General features: G+C 36.9%; 1 protein-coding gene across 1 annotated transcript in view; it reads right to left on the bottom strand.

The window, feature by feature from the left end:
* The window catches only part of LOC103206189 (pleckstrin homology domain interacting protein), a 203,020-nt gene that overhangs the window by 181,993 nt on the left and 528 nt on the right, over window positions 1-20,499 (bottom strand). The window contains exon 3 of the mRNA XM_007951632.1: window positions 20,386-20,471. Within this exon, the coding sequence (XP_007949823.1) occupies window positions 20,386-20,471 (86 nt within the window). The remainder of the gene's footprint in view (window positions 1-20,385; window positions 20,472-20,499) is intronic.

Here is a 20,499-nt window from a genome sequence, read left to right as displayed (position 1 = left end):
ATGATGAATGCCATGCCATTCCTTTTCAAACTGTCATTCCTGGCATAGTAGATCATATGGTTGTCTGATTCAAAATGGCCAAAACCAGTCCCTTTCAGCTCACTAATGCCGAGGATATCAATCTTTATGCGTTCCATTTCCTTTTTGACAACTTCCAATTGACTGGTATTGGCCATTCTGAATTAAGACACTCATACAGTTTCTATGCTGAGAAAAACAAACGAAGACAGATGGTATCACAGTTGTCATCAAAAAGAACATTTCAAGATCTATCCTGGAGTACAATGCTGTCAGTAACAGGATAATATCCCTAAACCTACAAAGAAGACCAGTTGATAATACAATTATTCAAATTTATGCACCAACCTCTAAAACAAAAGATTAAGAAATTAAAGAGTTTTATCAATTTCTGCTATCTGAAATTGATCAAACATGCAATCAAAATGTACTGTTAATTACTAGTGATTGGAATGTCAAGCTAGAAACAAAGCAGCAGCAGCATTGGTAACTAGAAAGCAACGTCTTGGTGAACGAAATGATGACAGAGACAACATGATAGGATTCTGCAAGACCAATGATTTATTCATTGAAATACCGTTTTTTCCAACATAAATGGTGATTTTATATACATGTGAATGTTGCCAGATGGAATACACAGGAATCAGATCGACTACATCTGTGGAAAGGGGTGAGGAAGCAGCTCATTATCATCAGTCAAAACAAGGTCAGGAGGTGACTGTAGAACAGCCACCAAATACTCATATACAAGTTCAAGTTGTAGCTGAAGAAAACTAAAATAAGCACAGGAGAGCCAAAACATGACTTTGAGTATATCCCACCTGAATTTAGAGACAATATGAAGAACAGATTTTCACTCATTAAACACCAATGACCAAAGACCAGATGGACTGTGGAATGACATGAAGAACAGCATACATCAAGAAAGCAAAAGCCAGGAAAGACAAAAAAGAAAGATAAGATCAAAATGGATGTCAGAAGAGACTCTGAAACTTGCTCCTGAGTACTTGCTCCAGAGTAGCTAAAGTGGATAGAAAAAATGATTAAACGAAAAGAATTAACAGAATATTTCAATGTGCAGTTCAAGAAGACAAAGCAAAAAAATTCAATGAAATATACAAAGACCTGAAATTAGAAAACCAAAAGGGAAAATGTTCAGGCCTCGAATTACAATACTAAAGGATTCTTTGGACAAAACACTGAAAATGTAGAAGCTTCAAAAGAAGATGGAAAGAATAGATAGAATTACAGGAGTAAAAAGAACTGGTCAATGTTCAGCCATTTCAGGAGGTAGCATATGGTCAAGAAGCAATGGTGCAGAAGAAGTCCAACCTGCACTGAGGAATTGGCAAAAAACAAATTTCGAGGAATTGACAGAATACCCACTGAGATGTTTCAACAAATGAATAAAGTGATAGAGGCATTACAGAGCTCCGTATTTGTGTCCATAACAAAGAAAGGTGACCCAAAAGAATGCTGAAATTATCGAATATCACTAACATCACACGTAACTAAAATTTTGCTGAAGATAATTTCAAAATGGTTCCAGCAGTCCACTGACAGGGAACTGCCAGAAAATAAAGCTGCAATCAGAAAAGGGCATGAGCAAGGGATAGTATTGCTCATGTGTGGCAAAGCTTGGCTGAAAGCAGAAAATACCATAAAAATGTTTTACTTGTGTTTTACTGACTATGCAAATGCATTCAACTGTGTAGATCATAACAATCAATCGCCTCATATGCATGTGAAAGCTTGACAATGAATAAGGAAGACCGAAGAAGAGTTGATGCTTTTGGGTTGTGGTGCTGGTGAAAGTACCATGGACTGCCAGAAGAACAAATAAATATGTCTTCGAAGGTTGCTCCTTAGAAGCATGAATGGCCAGACTCTGTCTCATCTACTTTGGTCATGCTGTGAGAAGGGACCAGTCCCTGGAGAAGGATATCATGCTTGGTAAAGAAGAGGGTCAGCAAAAAAGGGGAAGACTCTCAAGGACTGACATAGTAGCTATAATGATGGGCTCAAGTACAGCAAGGACTATAAGGACAGCACAGGACCAGGCAGTGTTCCATTCTGCTGTACACAGAGTCACTGAGTCAGAGCCCATTTGATGGCAACTAACAAAAGTACTTCCATAAAAATTAAGTATTAATTGAAATATATATATGTATTGTATGGTAACCTGGTCTGCCTAGCCAACATTTCATTTTACTTAGGGGAAAAGCTCCAATTTATTCTACGAAACCACTTGAGTCCAAGAAGAAAATCCCTATCATTTAAGCCACTGAGAAGAGAAAAATGCTAAAGAACCAAATTAACCTAAGCATAGCAAGTTATCAATAACACAGATCCTGTCAATGCAAATGTTGTTGTTGTTGTTGTTATGTGCCACTGAGTCGGACCCGACTCATAGCGACCGCTCCTTGGGTTTCCGAGGCAGTATCACTACGGAAGTAGGTTGCCCAACCTTCCTTCCAAGGAGTGGCTGGTGGGTTTGAACCGCCAGCCTTCTGATTAGCAGTCAAGTGCCTTAGGCACTATGCTACTAGAGCTCCCAATACAAATATAGATCTGTGGAAAATACATATTATAACCTAAAGTGGCATATTTCAGTTAAAATTTTAATTTTAAAAAACTTCATATAATTATAAAATAAATAGTGTTTTGAGCCTCTGAAATCATTAAAAAAAACAGAATTAAAGACTAAAGAAATTTAATAGCTTTTGTTCTCATTATAAAATATGCTGAGCTTTATCATTTAATTACCAAAATTTTTGCTAGGATAAAAGCAAAATGCCAACCATCGATTTGAAGAGATTTCAATAAAATAAATACCTATTATGAGAAGGTTGAGAATTAACCCCCCGACTGGGCCCTTATAGTCACCCTTCAAGCCTTGAACTGAACTCACCCCTGGGGCTCAACTTTCAGCCAAGCAACAGGGAGGCCTAAAAGGTGAACAATAACCCTAGAGAGGTACACTTCTTAGAATAATCAACCATAAGAGATCAAAAGAGTGGCTTATGCTCAGAAATAAAACTCAGAAAGCAGGAAGGATAGGAAAGAAGTATGAATGGAAACAGGAAACACAGGGACAAAGCGGGAAGAATACTATTACACTGTGGGATTGCAATCAATTGTCACGAAAACAAAATGTGTATGAATTGAATAGAAACCCAATCTGTTTTTTAAGTTTTCACTCAAATCACAACAAGAAGGTTAAGAAAAGTTTGAGTGCTTTAGGAACAGCTTCAAAATACTGCATAATTTATGCCAGAGTTTGAAATCATAATATGAAATACCAATGTTTTTATTAACCACTCTGAAAGTCTTCCTGCAAATAAACAATATTAACACAATAACCTAAATAGAATAAAGTATACGATTTTATGGGAGCTCTGGTAGCATAGTGCCTAAGGCATTTGACTGCTAACCAAAAGGCTAGCAGTTCAAACCCACTAGCCACTCCTCGGAAGGAAGGTTGGGCAATCTATTTCTGTAGTGAAACCCTCAGAGACCCAAGGAGGGGTCGCTATGAGTCAGGTCTGACTCAATGGCACATAACAACAACAAATACTATTTTATCAGTTTATATTTAGGAACCAAGTTACAAAAATATTTCCACTGTAGTTACTCAAATAATCACCAGTTCTCAGTGTTTTCTGTGAATTTCTGGGTGTCCCCAAGGTCAAAACTATTACGAACTATGAACTATAACACCTTTATTTGCCTTTTCACTATCATTTTTTCAGTGTATGGTGTTTTCCAGGTCAAATGACATGTGATTTTAAGAACAGATTGAATGCAGATGCATGTATGAGAATCTAGCTGTCTTCTATTAAGGCAGACATTAAAGAGATTTCTAAAAATGTAAACAATGCCACTTTTGTAGAAAATGACTAAAAAAAGTTACTTACATTAATAAAAGCTGCTATTAATATTTAAATGAACAGAAATATTTTTTAAAATCTCTCCATTGTAATGTCTAATATTGTAAACACCAACAGATTATAACCCACATAAACAAATACTCTTCAGGCTCCTTAATAATTTTTATTAGCGTAAAGGGGTCCCGGGTCCAGAAAGTGTAAGAATTGCTAACTCAAGTTCACTGAGAAAAAGTGAAAATTCCTTATAAAATGATTGAGGCAGAAGCAGAGGCAAATCATTCCGTCCCATATTACAGAAGCTGCTGTATTTTAATTTCCAAAGATCATGAATACTTTAAAGTTGGTTAATATTTATCCTTTAATAATAATTAAGAGGACTTACTTTACTATAATACACCTATGTCATGGAGACAACATAGAGCTATACTGTCAATCTGACAAGATAATTTAAAGTAACAGCCTGACATAAAGTAGATAGTCAATACTATTGGTAGAAGTATGTGGGGAGAGTTCTAATAGAGTCTGGGAGCTCTGGTGGTATAGTGCCTAAGGCATCTGACTGCTAACCAGAAGGCTGGTGGTTCAAACCCACCAGCACTCCTCAGAAGGAAGATAGGGCAATCTACTTCTGTAGAGATACTGCCTCAGAAACTCAAGGAAGGGTCGCTGTGAGTTAGAAACGACTTGACAACAGTGAGTTAATAGTGTATGTATTAAAAAAATAATAATAAAACCAAACTCAATGTCATCAAGTCGACTCCAACTCATACCAATCCAAGTGGGTTTCCAAGACCGTAAATTTTTACAGAAGCAGACTGCCTCATCTTTCTTCCCTCAAGGAGCTGCAGAGTTCAAACCACTGACCTTTTGGTCAGCAGCCAAATGTTTTAACCAGTTATCACCACAGCTCCATATACCTTGGTATACCCAGTGTTTAATATAGCGCTTATAAGTTTAGTGTTTACTTCTCCACTCCTTAAAAAAAAAACAAAACACTTTCTTAATAGGTCCTAACAAAAACAGATGCAGTAAAAAAATTTCTTCTTTATATATGTGATACAATGCTTTATGCCAATGGTTTTAAAACCAGAGAACATTTCTTCAAACAAAATTTCAGACAACAGATAAAGTTCACATACTCTGAAAGTATTCTTACTTATGTGGCATCAAGGAACAGAGACTCAATGCTTGATTTTGCACTTGTTCCCTGCAATGTGATATATCACTTCTACATGGTTTTCTTGCCATGATCTTATAAAGCCCACATGACTGGGTAAGACTACACAAATGTGAGGTGCTTGTGACCCACCAAAAGAAGTGGACAGCTTGCTAATAGTGCAAATAAAATGCATGGCACCCTTGTAGGGGTGGAACCATGCAAATAAGGTATAATCCTAATAAGGGAATTGGTCAGTTCTGCCAAACTGCTAAGCTTAAAATGAGCCATCCCAGAGAAGGAGAGGACCTCACTACCACCAAGAGAAGGAAGTAAAGGCATCATTTGGACATGAGGTCCCTATATTGAGAAGCTCCTATACCCAGGAGACAGAAAGAGAGCTCTAAATAACTGAGACAGTATAAGATGGTGAGAAGCAGCAGCAGAGAAACAGTGGTAGCAAAACCAGGAGACCAAAGCAAAATGGCACAGGCGCCAACCCATGGAGTAAGAGAGTTGGGTATCTTTGAGCAAGTCTTCCTGGTACATACAGTAAGGTGCCCCTGGACACTCACTGGCAGGTTTAAAGAGCTTTGTAACACCTGGCCAAGCAGAATAGAGACCACGGTGAGAGTATGAGGGTCAGAGAGAGGTCTGTCTGCACGCACAGCTAAGAACAGGTCATCTTGATCGAAGAACTATATGAGTCACTTCTGATCCTGAATTTTAACCTGTTACTTTCCCTAATAAACCCAGTAACTGCTGAGTTCTGTGGCTACTGAAACAAATTATTGAACTCAGCAGAGTAGAGTGCCCTTGGAAGGACAGCTGGTGCCAGAGCTGGTAAAATGTTTGGAGAAAGGAAGTATGTCTGACATCTGCTTTGTAAGAATCAGCCTTGGGCTGCTGATACTGATCTTGACTCCCCCCACTCCCCACTCACAGCCTTGTGAAGTTAAAAGAGGAGGTGTGATGCTGCTGCCACAGTTTTTACACTTCCTCATAGCAGTCCCTGAAGTACTTCCAGGAAAAGGTGATGGAAACAGGATTTTATTAGTAATACACTCCCGTATGTTATTCTTTTCTCTATGAGATAAAGTCTTCTGAGTCTTCTCTCCAGTATTTTCTCAGATGACCTATCTTACTTTACCGGAGGAAAAAAAGAAAAAGAAAAAAAAAAAAAACCCTGAAGCTTTCTGTTTTCCCATCAAATCTATAAACCTACCTAGAGTGTACCAATTCTGTCCCATCAATATAGTTGTCTCTGTTAATACTTAAGATCCAATCTATTTGTGTATCCTGTCTTCTCCAACCTCACATATAGTATAGGTTTACTATGAACCCCAAAGACAGGGCAGAGAATAGTAGGATTATTATGTCTATTTCTCTGGGGAAGAGGATTATGAATATTGTTAGAGTCTCACTGCAATCTAGGTCTCAAAATATATTAAGGACAATTAATAAAGTCTTGCTAGACCCTTATATCCATCTCCTTTCCTCAAATCTTTGAGCTACCATTTTCCCTCTCTTGCTTTCCAGAAACACGTTTCTTAAAGAATGGTCCACAGTCAGTCTTAGTTCATCTCTCATCCTCTCCTCAATTTACTCCAATCTAGTTTCTTCCCTCATAAATCCACCTAAGTTTCAACAATTACCTTAAATATAGACAAATTCAACAAGCATTGCTAAAACCTGTATTTTAATGTCTCAGTAATCTTCAATCTTGAGTACTCCCTGTTGCAAATTCTGTTTTCTCTTGACTTCTGTGACACTCTTTGGTTCTCCTCCTACATCTCTAGTCATTCCTTCTTTTTCTTTTACAGACATATCCTCTTCTACCTAGCCATTGAGGGTGAAGTTCCTTAAGGTCCAGGGTCCCAAGGCTTGATTCCAGAACCTCTTCTCTTCTCACTATGTATGCTCTCCTTGGACAATCATATCCATAACCATGGTTTCAATTACAGCTGTATGCTAATGATCCCCAAATTTATAGCTACAACCTAGACTTGCATATAAAACTTTCTTAAAATCTCTCTCGAGTTCCAAAGCCACCTCAAATCAGTATGTACAAACATGAACTCATGATACTCATGCCAACACCTCCAAAAACTGTTTTCTGCCTGTCTAGTCTATCCAGTCTCAAAAGCCAGAAATCTAGGAATCATATTTTTAAATGTCCCTTCTTCCTTGCCCACTCTACCTCCAATATCAAAGCAGTCACAAAGTCCAACTGATTTCCCTTCCTATCCTCAAATCTACTTCTACTTGCATAGTAAGAGCCCAAGTCCCAATCATGTTTACAATAAATTGCTATTTTCCCCATAGTTATGCATGCATGCCTTCTACTTCATATTTATTCTCTACATTCCAATTAGAATGCCCTTTCCAAAACACACATCTGATCAAGTCACACAGACTTAAAACATTTCAGGAGCTTTCCTTCCCCTCTGGATAGACCCAAAACCTTAACATGGTCTAAACCTATTGCCACTGAAGCAATTTCAACTCACAGTGATCCTATAGACAGAGAACTGTCCCATAGGGTTCCCAAGGCTGTAATCTTCACAGAAGACTGTGAAATCTTTTTCCCAAGGAGTGGTTGGTGTGTTCAAACTACCAACATTCCAGTTAGCATCTAAGCACTTGACCACTGCACCACCAGCACTTCAGATCTCTCCTCCATGTAAATTTCATGGAGGAAGTTTTCCTTTTCCCTACATAGTCTTGGTTGTAACACTGTTGACTTTTCTTTTTAACCCATATAATGTTTGTGATTATATATTCAGAAGAATTTGAATTTAATGTGTTCTTCCCAACTTGACCATAAGCTACAAGAGAAAAGGAACTATGTCGTCCCTTTTTGCACCGCACCGTCTATCTCACAAATGTTGTTGCTGTTTTGTGTCATCAAGTCGATTCTGACTCATAGTGACCCCACAGGTCAGAGCAGAACTGCCCCACAGGACTTCCTAGGCTGTAATCTTTACGGGAGTAGACGACGTCTTTTCTCCTGTGGAGCCTCTGGTGAGTTCAAAACACCAGCTTTTTGGTCCAAGCCCTTAACCATTATGTCACCAGGGCTCCTTCACACACACATAGCAAACACCAAATAAATATTTATAAAAGTAAATGAAAACTACCTTTTCTACTTCCTTTTTCTAAACATTTTCCAGAAATACTAATTCATGTCACTATGGTGAACATTTAGAATGTAATTTTTTAAAAGTTTTTTTTTTTTTTTTATTAAAAAAAAAAGCTCATTTATGGCTATAAAAACAAAAACCAAACACACTGCTTTTGAGTCCACCCTTACTCATAGTGGACAGAGTGGAACTGCTCAATAGAGTCAACAGAGTTTCCAAGGCTGTAAATCTTTATGGTTCCAGACTGTCACCATCTTTTTCCATGAGTTCCAACAACCTTTCCATTATGCAAAAAGGGCATGGGGATGGGATATTCTGACCTCTAACTTCACAAGGGGAAGGAAGATACAAAACAGTATCAAGAGCCCAAGGTTGATGCCTATGAAGCCGAAGCAAGACATGCTGCCACCCTCTAACTTTTTTATCATTCAGACACGAACTGTCCCTCCCACAGCATTCTCTACTACTTTCCTGGGTTCAATAATTCATCACAATGGCCACAAAGAACTCACAGACAACTCTCACGATTATAGGGTTTATTAGGAAAGTAAAAGGTTACAATTCAGGACCAGAAACAACTCAGGATACGATGCTTTCATCAGAACAGCTTCTTCTCAGCCATGCACAGCCACACCTCTCTTAGGCCCTTGGCCTCTCAGCCTAGTTTCTGCCCTGCTGAGTAAATGTTAGAAAGTTCTTTTACCTCTGCAGATAGGTGACCAAAGAAGCACCCCAATCTGCCAGCAAGCCTCTTGCCTAAAGGTACTCAGCTTTTTCAGCAAAGTATGATTATGACAAGCCTGCTCTCTGTCTCCTGGGTCAAGGAGGTCCAGCGCAGGTATCGCTAGTCTAAGGACGCACTCCACTCCTGGCTGCTCTTTCTTGATACTAGTGAGATCCCCACCTTCTGCCTCTGGAATGGCTCATTTTAAGCCTAGTAGGGAGCTCTGGTGGCGTAGTGCCTAGGCATTTGACTGCTAACCAAAAGGCTGGCAGTTCAGACCCACCAGCCACTCCTCGGATGAAAGGCTGGGCAATCTACTTCCATAGTGATACCACCTCGGAAACCCAAGGGGGGTCGTTATGAGTTGGATCCGACTCAACGGCAGTGAGTAAGTAAGGACAGCAAAACTGACCAACCCCACATTAAGTTTCCATATACTTTGTCCCACCCACACATAAGTGCCATGTACCTTATTTACACTAACAACTATCCAATCCACTTGGTGGGCCATAAACACCTTATAACTGCACAGTCCCACCTAGTCATCTGGTGGGATTCACAAAGACCATGGCTAGAAGGGCTGTATTAAGTAATTCACTGCACTGCAAGTTAGCAGCTGGGTGCCTAGCCAACTAACACCAGGGCTCCACATATACAATTTTTACCTTTTAAATTTCCAAATTAGAAAGAACCTTCTATCTTTAGTATTAATTTAAGCTTTTTAATTTAAATTAACTATTTTTCAACTAAAACCCAAAACCCAAGCTCACTGCCATTGGGTTTCCAAGGCAGTATCACTATGGAAGTAGATTGCCCAATCTTCCTTCCAAGGAGTGGCTGGTGGGTTTGAATCACCAGCCTTCTGGTTTGCAGTCAAATGCCTTGGGCACTTCAACTAGTAAACAATTAAATGCAACACTTGGAATGATACCTGAATTAAAGTACCTTACCCAAAAAGTCTGTATTTGAATTTTCAGTAACCTATCACACACTATAATTTTTTTTTTTGGTGGGGGGGATGATACCCTCAATAATTTCTAATATGCTCATTATTTTTCATGACCATCACTGGTTTAAGATATTAAATATATTTTAAAAAATGATCAAAGCACAAAGTGTGGTAACAACACTAACAGAGCTCACTAAATGCTAGACAACCCTGTATTAAATGATTTATACATAAAATTCTACTTATTTTAACAACTCTAACAACAAAAAACCAAAAAGAAAACCCACTGCCATAGAGTTGATTCTGACTCATAGCAACCCCCATTGGGTTTCCGAGGTGGTAAATCTTTACAGAACTAGACTGCCCCATCTTCCTTCTGCAGAACGGCTGGTGGATTTGAACTGCCAGCCTTCTGGTTAACAGTCAGATGCCTCAGGCACTGTGCCACCTGAACTCCTTTTCCAATTATATAGATTTTAAAAAGAAAAAACTATGGTACAAAAAGACACAGCAACTCGTCCAAGGTCACACACAATTACTAAATGGTAGAAAGAGAATCAAACCAAAGCAGCCCAATTCCAGAGCCGACATTCATAATACCTTACAGATTATCTATTGTATGCACATAAACAAACTATAAAAAAGATACACTTTTCAAAAGACATTATACAGAACCAAAAGAGAAAGGTTTTCATACTAAGTAACCTAGCACAGAAACATAAATCCATATAAATAACACTTAAAAATCTAAGGATAGAAGCAGAACAATGTGACAACTCTAAACACAATCCCCCAACCACCCAACTGACTAAATCATTGTGACCAACCTTACTTTTGTTTACTATTACATTTTCAAACTGCTAATTTAACATCAGAAGCAAAGTGTAAACCAGTTAAACTGAAGGGTTAATTCCCAAAGTTATGATTACTATAAGAAATATGTAAGAATAAAAAAATGCACATTTTTCAGTTGTTAAAATGTACTCAAAAAGAATGTTAAGTGTGGTTCATCGTAACTAAAACTCGTTGTCATTCAGCAACTACCTTTATTGGATTTACTTACGGAGACCTAAAAATGCTAGCCCTTCTCTATCATACAATTAAGGGCCCTGGTGGTGTAGTGGTTAAGGCATATGGCTAACAGAAATTCAGCAGTTCAAAACCACCAGCCACTCCATGGAACAACGATAAGGCAGTCTGCTTCTGCAAAGATTTATAGCCATGGTAACCTGATGGGGGTTGCTGAGTCAGAATCAACTCAATGGCAGTGAGTTTAGTTTGGTTTTTTTTATGGTGGCACAACATTTATTCACTTGGCCAGTAAACAAAAGGTTGGCAGTCTGAATCCACTAGCGGCTTCATGGGATACAAGACTTGGCCATCTGCTCCCATGGAGACAGCCTAGGGAAGCTTACGGGGCAGTTCTGTCAATATCTGAGTCAGAATCAACTAGACAGCACACATTTGGTACCAGAGGGCTCTGACTTGACTAGGCTCATCACTTCATTCATGTATCTTGAACACCTTGTTGGTCCTAAAAAAAGTTAAGTTTTTCATGGGTATATGGATGGATAGACGGGTAAACAGGCTAAATGATTAAATATGTCTATGAAATGGGCAGTGCATCCAAGAACATACATAGGGTTGGCAGACAATGGTCTTATAAGTTTATGTGAATGATCAGAATTCCTAGGTGTATAGTAGAGCGGACAAGGGGCAAGGTTGTGGTTACTGCGTGGTCACAGTCAGCTACCCAGAGGGACCGAGTAGTTGAACATGCAGGCTTGGGACCATAGTCACAGCGGACATCAAGCTCAATTGGCGTAACATACTATACAAAACATTCCACCTCCTACTTTGGCCAATAGCGACTGGGATCTTAAAAGCTAGCAAGCTGCCATCTAGATGCAATGATGGGTCTCTCCTCGTCCAGAGCAAAGAATAATGAAGAAAACCAAAATTTATGAAAACAATTAGTCCTAGCAACTGGTACACCATCCGATCTTTACCACTGTCATTCACTTGGAAGGGGATCTATGTAGGAGATCCTTGACTGAGAGGGAGAACAATGTGGAACAAAATTCAAAATCATTTGGAGGGGGAAAAAAAAAGGGGGGGAGGACCAGATTGCTGGTCCGATAGAGCCTGGTGGAACCTCTGAGACTATGGCCCCTAGCTGCCCTTCAGGTCTGGAATTGAACCCACAACTGTGGTTTCCAGCCAAACAAAAGACAGGCATATGAGTTAAACATTTACCTCAAGTAGATACATTCCTTGGAGAGAACAATCATGGGAGAAAGAAGGGCTGCTTATGCACAGGGAGACAGCTCAGGGGGCAGGAGTGTACGGAGGGATGGACACAGGGAAGAGGTAACTATGGGGAGGAAGTGGGAGGGGAGCTGTTGCATTGTAGTAAACTGTGGTCAATGACATGAGACAAAGTATATGTGAACTGCTGTATGGAAAGTGAATTTGCTCTGTAAATCTTCACCCAAATCACAATTAAAAAAAAAAAAAAGTTTTTAAGATTGTCTCACGTCATTTTGTCAGTTAAAAGGCTAGATGCTTCTGCTCTCTACTATAATTCTGGGTTTGAAAAGGACAGATTCATGGAATCTAATTCTTATTTTTATGACTTTTCTAGAAGTTATACAAAATGGAATTTAAAAATCTCCAATATTTAATCATACTATAAACCCTATTATCAAAATATTAGCCCCTAAAATCTTAAAATTTCCAAGCTTACAATTACAAAAGTTCAAATTAAATTTGAATCTATAAAGCAAGTTCATATTTTCTGAGAATTCTTTCTTACTATTAATAGCTTACCCATATAAAAAATCTAGAGTACTGATTTTGTGGCAAGTATTCTCAAATCTTATTTAATACAAGCAAATAAGCTTATATATTATCCCTAGTATACAAGTAAGGAAATCAAAGTCCAAAGGCTACACAGTTTGTCCTAGGTCATACAGTTAGAAATCAGGAGAAGGTGTATCCAAACCCTTGTCCCAATAAAAATTTACTATTGTTTCATTACCTAAATTTCCTTTTCAGATCTTTAGTTCTCCTTCCACCGCTCCCCTAGTTCCATGGTTAAAAACTAAAAGAGCCCATATAAGCATTTTTCAAATCCAATTCTCTTAGCTGGATAACTACTCAGAGTAATTTTTAGATGTTTATGATATCACTATAATTAGAAATTATAATCAAATTAATACAGGAATTTATGAAATATCAAAATTAGTATAGGTGGTCAATCTATTAACTCTTAAAATTAACTGTGAATAAACATATCTGTACAACTGTGTCTTATATTCAGAATTTAGTTAACCATTAAGAACTCATTTCGGTAAATCTGTATTATCAGAAAATCAAACAAAGTAACCATTTGAAGAAAATGCAAAACTACTATTCCAAATTTTATTCATCACTATCTATTACTTTGCTTAAAAAAAATTGTTTCTATAAATTAGAAAGCAGGGATGCTCTGTATAAAAATTCAAAACAATGAACTGACAAAATTTAGCTTTTTAAAACAACACACTATGAAGCTTTATTTTAAAGCAAATTATATTTGCTCAACAAAATTTCCACAAAAGGAATTCATCTTTAAAAGTTAATAAAAGTACAATTTAAAACTCAAATGTATGATTTGTTGAAAATTATTGTCTATTAATTTTAAAAATGGAAAACCCTTAAACAGTTTACTCTTAAAATGCCAATATAAATATGTGAAGAAAACTATGAGTTTCCTTTTAGTAATCTTTCAGTTTCAAACTCAGTACTTAAAATAACTAAACAAATACCGCAACCCAATGGCAGTGAAGTCATTTCAGACAATTCGTGTTTCATCAAGTTTGCCTAGAATTCAGTATTTCCATACCCAAAATACTAATACCCAAAATACTAAACCAGAGTCAAATGACACAAGTAAATCTAATTATTTAAAAAATTTATCCTATAACCTCAGGTCTCTGTTTTCAATCTGTGATAGACACCAAATGGGTCATGCCACCTGACCACAGCCATCTGGAGTCTAGGATGCATAGCTTCTTCGTGTGCTTCCATCAATGCTGATATCCAGCTTTAACAAAAAGGTTAGAGAATAACCTAGAGCTTATACAACAAACCTTACTCCTCTTATAGTTTAAAATAGTTCCAACTTAAGAACGTGTTGTCATCTAAATGTTCTTAGTATCAAAAACTTCCCATCTAATCATTCTTTTCCTTATCTATGATCCCTTAAGCTCAAATAGGCTCCTTACATACATACACGTGTAAGAAAATTAACTAAAGATGGACCTGCTTCCAGACTGATGACTGCCATCTCTGTAGTGATCAAAGGTTCTCACACTTACATATCTCACTGAACAATGTCATAATTGCTTCTTTCAGTATCCCTGAATTCTCAAATTCCGTAAAAAAAAAAAAAAAAAAAAAGAAACCTAGCATTTCCTCTACCTGTCATAAAATACACTCTACTCCTTTATAGTTCAAATGCCCAATATGTATTTGATTCCAAAATAATTTATTTCACAAAAATCACTCATAACTTCAGCAACATGGATTCTCAAAAACAAAAACCGAAAAGCTTCAAATATTTAAAACGTATTTCTAAAATTTCAAATTTGATTTGTTACCTAATAGCCTTCTTCACTTTTGGAGATAATTACAAAAGCAATAAAATACACTTGAAAAAAAATCAGCTAAGAAAATTTTGACTTTCCTGAAGTCAACTAAAAGTATATTTAAATAAAAGAAAGTTATTTTAAATGGTTATGCTCAATACTCACTATTAAAAGCCACTCTGCTTTGTAGACATTTTTCTATGAATTCTGAAATGTATATAAGGAAACTACCAATAAGAATGAAATTAACCTGTTTGATGTTAGTAAATCCAGGTTAACTGTGAAAATATATTTTTATATGTTACATTCTGTAGTACAGTGGTAGATAACTGAAAAATTGGGGAAAGAATGGCTATAGTAGGTGAGAAAAGGAGTGTCCAGATTAAAAAAACAAAACTTATATTCTGTTTTATACAAAAAATTTTAAATGGTTTTAAAATACAGACATGTAATTTAACCTGTAGCCCACTGAACAGTTAATTCAATGAAAACGTCTTTATTGAACGTGTATCTTTAAAAAAGACTGATGAAACAGAAGATAAAACATATTCAAATGACAACTTTCAAAAAAGAATACAATTATCACGGTTTTAAATTACACAAATCTCTGTACAGAAGGAGCCAGATGCAAAAGGCAAACTCCTTTCACATATTCCAAAATGCCATCTATTACCAAAAGGAAAAACCTCCATATACCTTTTCTAATCCAGTATATTTCAACCACCTATTTGTTTGGAAAAAAAAAGTCATAGTTAGAATCACTATAGAGACCAGCAAAACGTACAATGTCTTAAAGATTATTTTTGCCATTCACTATATACTTTTAATTATCAAGGACTTATTTCATCCTTGGATCTGTAAGATAATCATGCAAATATTTTAAGTTTTAAAGCAATCTCTTTTATATTGTATATTCAGGAATATATGCATATGTTTCTGAAAAAAAAAATGTGTTTCATAAGTGTAAGAAACCTTTACTATAACCTTATAAAGCTGTATTTGGAGCAACCTTTATTTCACTACTAAAGTTCTGACCATAGCAAATCCAAACCTTTACATAACACCTGATTTGAGCCAGTCTATTAGCCCATTTTAGGCGCTCTGGTAGCATAGTGCCTAAGGCATTTGACTGCTACCCAGAAGGCTGGTGGTTCAAACCCACCAGCCACTCCTTGGAAGGAAGGGTGGGCAACGTACTTCCATAGTGATACAGGAGGGGTCGCTATAAGTCAGATCTGATTCGACAGCAGTGAGTTTTTACTAGCCCATTTTATATATTGGTCAACAGATTCCCTCAAAGACCACTACTATTATTCTGCCTTGTAACAATCATAGAAAACACCAGTGTGACTGATAGAGGGAAAGACAATCCAACTTCCTTTTATGTTCATGCCACTTTACTATTATTCAAGAGTATTAAAAGTCTAACAAATATATTACTAAAAAAACATTTTTTTTTTGTAAATGCCTCTAAATTTTTAAAAATAATGGTGCAAGTATTGAAAAAAAATTTTCATCCATAAGAATGTCCTGGACTCTTCAGTCTCTCAGGATGTACTATTCCCTTTGCATCTGGTATTATTTTATTAAGCATTATAATGGCTGGGGCATATTAAAAACTTGTTTTAGAGACTACAAAGCAAAGCTTACAATTTATTGATCCTCTATTTAAGAAAGGAAATGGTAAATATACCACACACATTTCTCATTATATGGAAAAAACATATATATATATATACAAATTAAGTCCGTAAAATACCTTATCATCTTTAATACAGAATGGGTATCTCCAGTTCAAAAACATTTTATCTCATTTGCCTAGAATTTGTCAAGAAGTTTTGTATCTTAACTGTCACATTAATTGTTGTTGTTGTTGTTATGTGCCATCGAGTCAGACTTCACTCATAGTGACCCTTCCTTGGGTTTCCAAGGTGGTATCACTAAGGATGTAGATTGCCCAACCTTCCTTCCGAGGAGTGGCGGTGGGTTTGAACCTCCAGCCTTCTGGTTAGCAGTCAAGTGCCTTAGGCACTACGCTACCAGAGCTCCTCACATTAATTAGCATGTTCTCTGGTAGCATAGTGGCTAAGACACTTGCCTGCTAACCAGACTCCTCGGAAGGAAGGTTGGGCAATCCTACTTCCGTAGTGATACTGCCTGGGAAACCCAAGGAGGGGTCTCTATGAGTCGGGTTTGACTTGACGGCACATAACAACAACAACAACAAAATAAATGTACACCTAAGACAAATATTTAAGTAAATCCCATTCGTGGTTCCTATTCATCTCTGAATTTCAGACCACTAAGAATTTATGAAAACTAGTCTACTTCCATAGTGACACTGCCTCGGAAACCCAAGGAGGGGCTGCTATGAGTCAGGTCTGACTCCACAGCACGTAAGAACAAAAGTCATTAAACCTTGGTGGAAAACATTTTAATTTGGGAGAAAAAAAGTATTCTACAATATAAGCAATATCTCAAAAATCTTCACCTTTGAAAGGACATTTTTTTATTCTGTACAATGTCTCTAGATCTGTTTTTATTTTTAAATATTAACCTCCAAGAATCAAATAAAGTTGAGTCCTTAGAGACACTGTATTGCCAGCTGTAGTTCAAAAATCAAATTTTTTAGAAGAATTTCTACATATGCATTTTATGACTGATATAACTGGGAGCCAGAAATATTCTATAACTTGCTCAATATTATACGCAGACTAACTTTCAGTAGAGCTAAGATTACAACCCACATCTCGACTCCTAATCCTTTACCTTGAATAGAAACATTTCTGATTAAGTAAAATAGTTTTAAGAAAAACAAATACTACCAAAAAAAAGTAAAAGTTGTATCATTTTTACAGATTAGCAAAAAACAAATTAAATTCCAATATAAATAGTCTTATATGCAAGAAGTGTAATCAGAGAATCCCAAATCTGGTAAACATGTTTTAAATTTCTGCCCCATGATCTCATAAATATGTATTCACCACTAATTAAGGTGACAACTGGAAAGCCAGATTTAATAAACCAACTAGTTTTCACTATTCAAACTAAGAATTTAACAAATAAATAACAAAAGTTTTCTCTTTATCCAAAAAATAGTTAAGATATTTTTTTATTTTATAAAAAGTTTGCCTTTGTTGGCTCCATTTAAAAAATAAGAATCCTGATAAAAGCTAAGAAAATGCTTTCTGCTTTAAAATCAACCTATTTTAAAATACATAAAGTTTCATAAAACATATACCTTAAAGCTAAAAATTTTCACAATAACAAAGGCAGAAATAACTAACCCTCAGACTGTCAGCATTTTTTTTCAATCACACTTTAAATACATCAATGTTATTTTAAATCTGCAAACTCTTAAAACTGCTTACAAGTCCACTTTCCTCCTAGTCAAAGCTCAATCTTTGCGATATCTGTAGACTACAGATGCTTACTGAGGCCCACTTTTAAACTAACAAGTATAAATATGCTTGTATGTAGCTTAAATGTGAAGTTTTCTAGAACTTCAATCTGACATATGAATGCTATTTTAAAATACTGTTTAATGTATCAGCTAATGTAGCAAAAAATTATTTCCAGGTAGAACTAGACACTACTGAAACAATTTCACTCCCCAAAACACTACACAAGTATCAATTCAATTTGATAGGCAACAAAATAAAAGCTTTTTGAGTCATTAAGAATAAATTAAGACATCAGAGAATTAAGACATTAGAGACATGATCACCTACACATAAAATTTCAAGACCTACTACTCACAAAAACAATATGCTTAGATAACTCATATTGGAGCATGTTTAAATCTCAGTCAAATAAACAAATCAAATAACAAACCTAGATATACATAGTTTGATGGACATGAAAGCACCTCAAATGGTGCCTTGTACTTAGTAGCCAGGGTCATCAATATGCTGAACGAATAGAAAAATGAGTCAAAGAACTCGGAATTCTAATGAGAATTAACTGTCTCAGAAGTATGCCAACATTACTGTGCTGGTAAGGTAAAAAGCATTTCAAGGGAGAAAAACCACATCTGAGCAAATAGGTGGAGTTTGATAAATAACACACACAAAGACACTGCTTATTATCTTAATCTGATAAAGAGTAGGAATATAAAATCACCTTATTCATATTTGTGAGAAACCTCTCCAAAAAAAAAAAAGTATTAAATAAAAATCAAGATTGGTATCCTTGTTTCTATTAGAGAAAACATAATTACATTCCTACAAGCATTAAACATTCCTATAACTTGGTCAGACACTTAATAGTTTTATTTTAAAAATGTAACATTATGAAGCACCTCCAAGAGAATGCAGTAATTCTCCCTGACTTGGATTTGTAGATTAAGAATGCAAAAATGAGTTCCGTAAAAATCTGTCCCATTCTTAAAAAACAGATCTTTATGATAATTTTTTTCAAATAACAAGACAAAATTTTGTCAAATATTTAGAAATCTGAAAATTAATTTCAAATTGCAGTTTGTTAATTTCTAAATTTCCAAGTATAGAACGAAACTAACCTAAATCACTATATGAACAAAGTATGGAAATGCATCCCCTGTTTCATCTCCACTAGATTTATTAAACCGAAGTATCCTGGCTTATTTCAACAGTTGCGAGCACTCATCAACAACCTATATTAAATCACAGGAGAACAAGATCCAAATGTTACGAAAAGTACTATATCAAAATCAACTTACAGAAGACATTCATTCAAAACTAGCTGAAACTTCTTAGTCATTTTCAGAAGCCCTAATGGTCAAAAGTGACATTAGTAATTATGAGTAATCTCAAAACAGCAGTTGAAAATGTAACAGAAAATCATTACACTACATAGATTTCAAAAGCTTGTTTGCCATGGTATGACTGCCCAACACATATCCACACAACCTAAATCCTTTTATAAGAAAATTTCATGCAACTCTACCTCCCCAATACAACTTATTTTTCCCGTTCACAGAATTTAAGTGATAGATCCACCTTTGTAAGTCCATTTTTAGAAAACACTAAAATATTCACTTTGGAAACTCACAAAATCATAAAACAAGTATTTTTCAAGCTAGTAACTAACATATCGCAACATAAACAGAAAACTTTTACTTGCCAAGTTCCATCCCACAGGAAATATGTAGGGATAAAAACTAAAACTCTTCAGTGGGCTCCAATAATTACCTTTAATTAAACAAAATGCTTAACACGATCATTAGTATTTACGCCCTGCTAAACTTCTGGTTTTAAAGTGTTACAGGCTTTATATTTCTGTAGATTATTTCTGTAAAGACAAGATGTGCCGCTAGCCACCTAGCATCACGCATCTGAATCCAACAAAAAACTTGTATCTGAATATAAGGAAGAAAAAGAAAAACGGCGAAAAGAAAAAATAATGTCTTGCCCGGTTCCGCTGCGGGTGAACAGCCTGCTTGTGAAATGCTAATGCCACTTCGGAGCAGTTAGTCACCAGCTATTGTGTGGGGCAGCAGAAAGCCGAGCCGGCCGCGCGTTCAGAGACAGTGAGAGAGCGCGAGCGAGCGCGCCTCCCTCCTCCCGCCACCGCCGCGCGCGCGCCCGCACAGACGCGCGCGCCGGCCCCTCCTCCTCCGGCCTTGCACTGCACAACACTCATGACGTATCTTTATTTCTAGCACATTAACAAAATATCACAAATAAATTGTCTGCAGCCCCTGCAGCCCCGGGGTGCGGGTCCCCCCGGCCACTGCACCCCGCAGCCTCTGCGCTGTCCTCCCAACCCTCCCCGAGGCCTTTGGAGCTTTCACGTTCTGGGGCCAAGTTTTTGTCTCTGTAAAAAATTGCGGGAAATTCAATTTTTATTCGACTCGGGGAAAAGTTTCTTTGCACCGCGCCGTGAATGTCTCACCAGATTCTGGTAGGTCCTGGGATGCTCCTTCCCGGTCCAGTCGGTGCGCCGGGGCAGCAGCTGCGGGAAGAGGACGCCCCGTGAGCCCGGCCCCGGGCCCCGACCAGTCCGCTC

The sequence above is a fragment of the Orycteropus afer genome, unplaced genomic scaffold (assembly GCF_000298275.1).
Source record: "Orycteropus afer afer isolate SDZICR_OR568_19922 unplaced genomic scaffold, OryAfe1.0 scaffold00011, whole genome shotgun sequence".
NCBI lineage: Eukaryota > Metazoa > Chordata > Mammalia > Tubulidentata > Orycteropodidae > Orycteropus > Orycteropus afer.
This window is presented reverse-complemented; position numbering and strand designations above follow the sequence as displayed.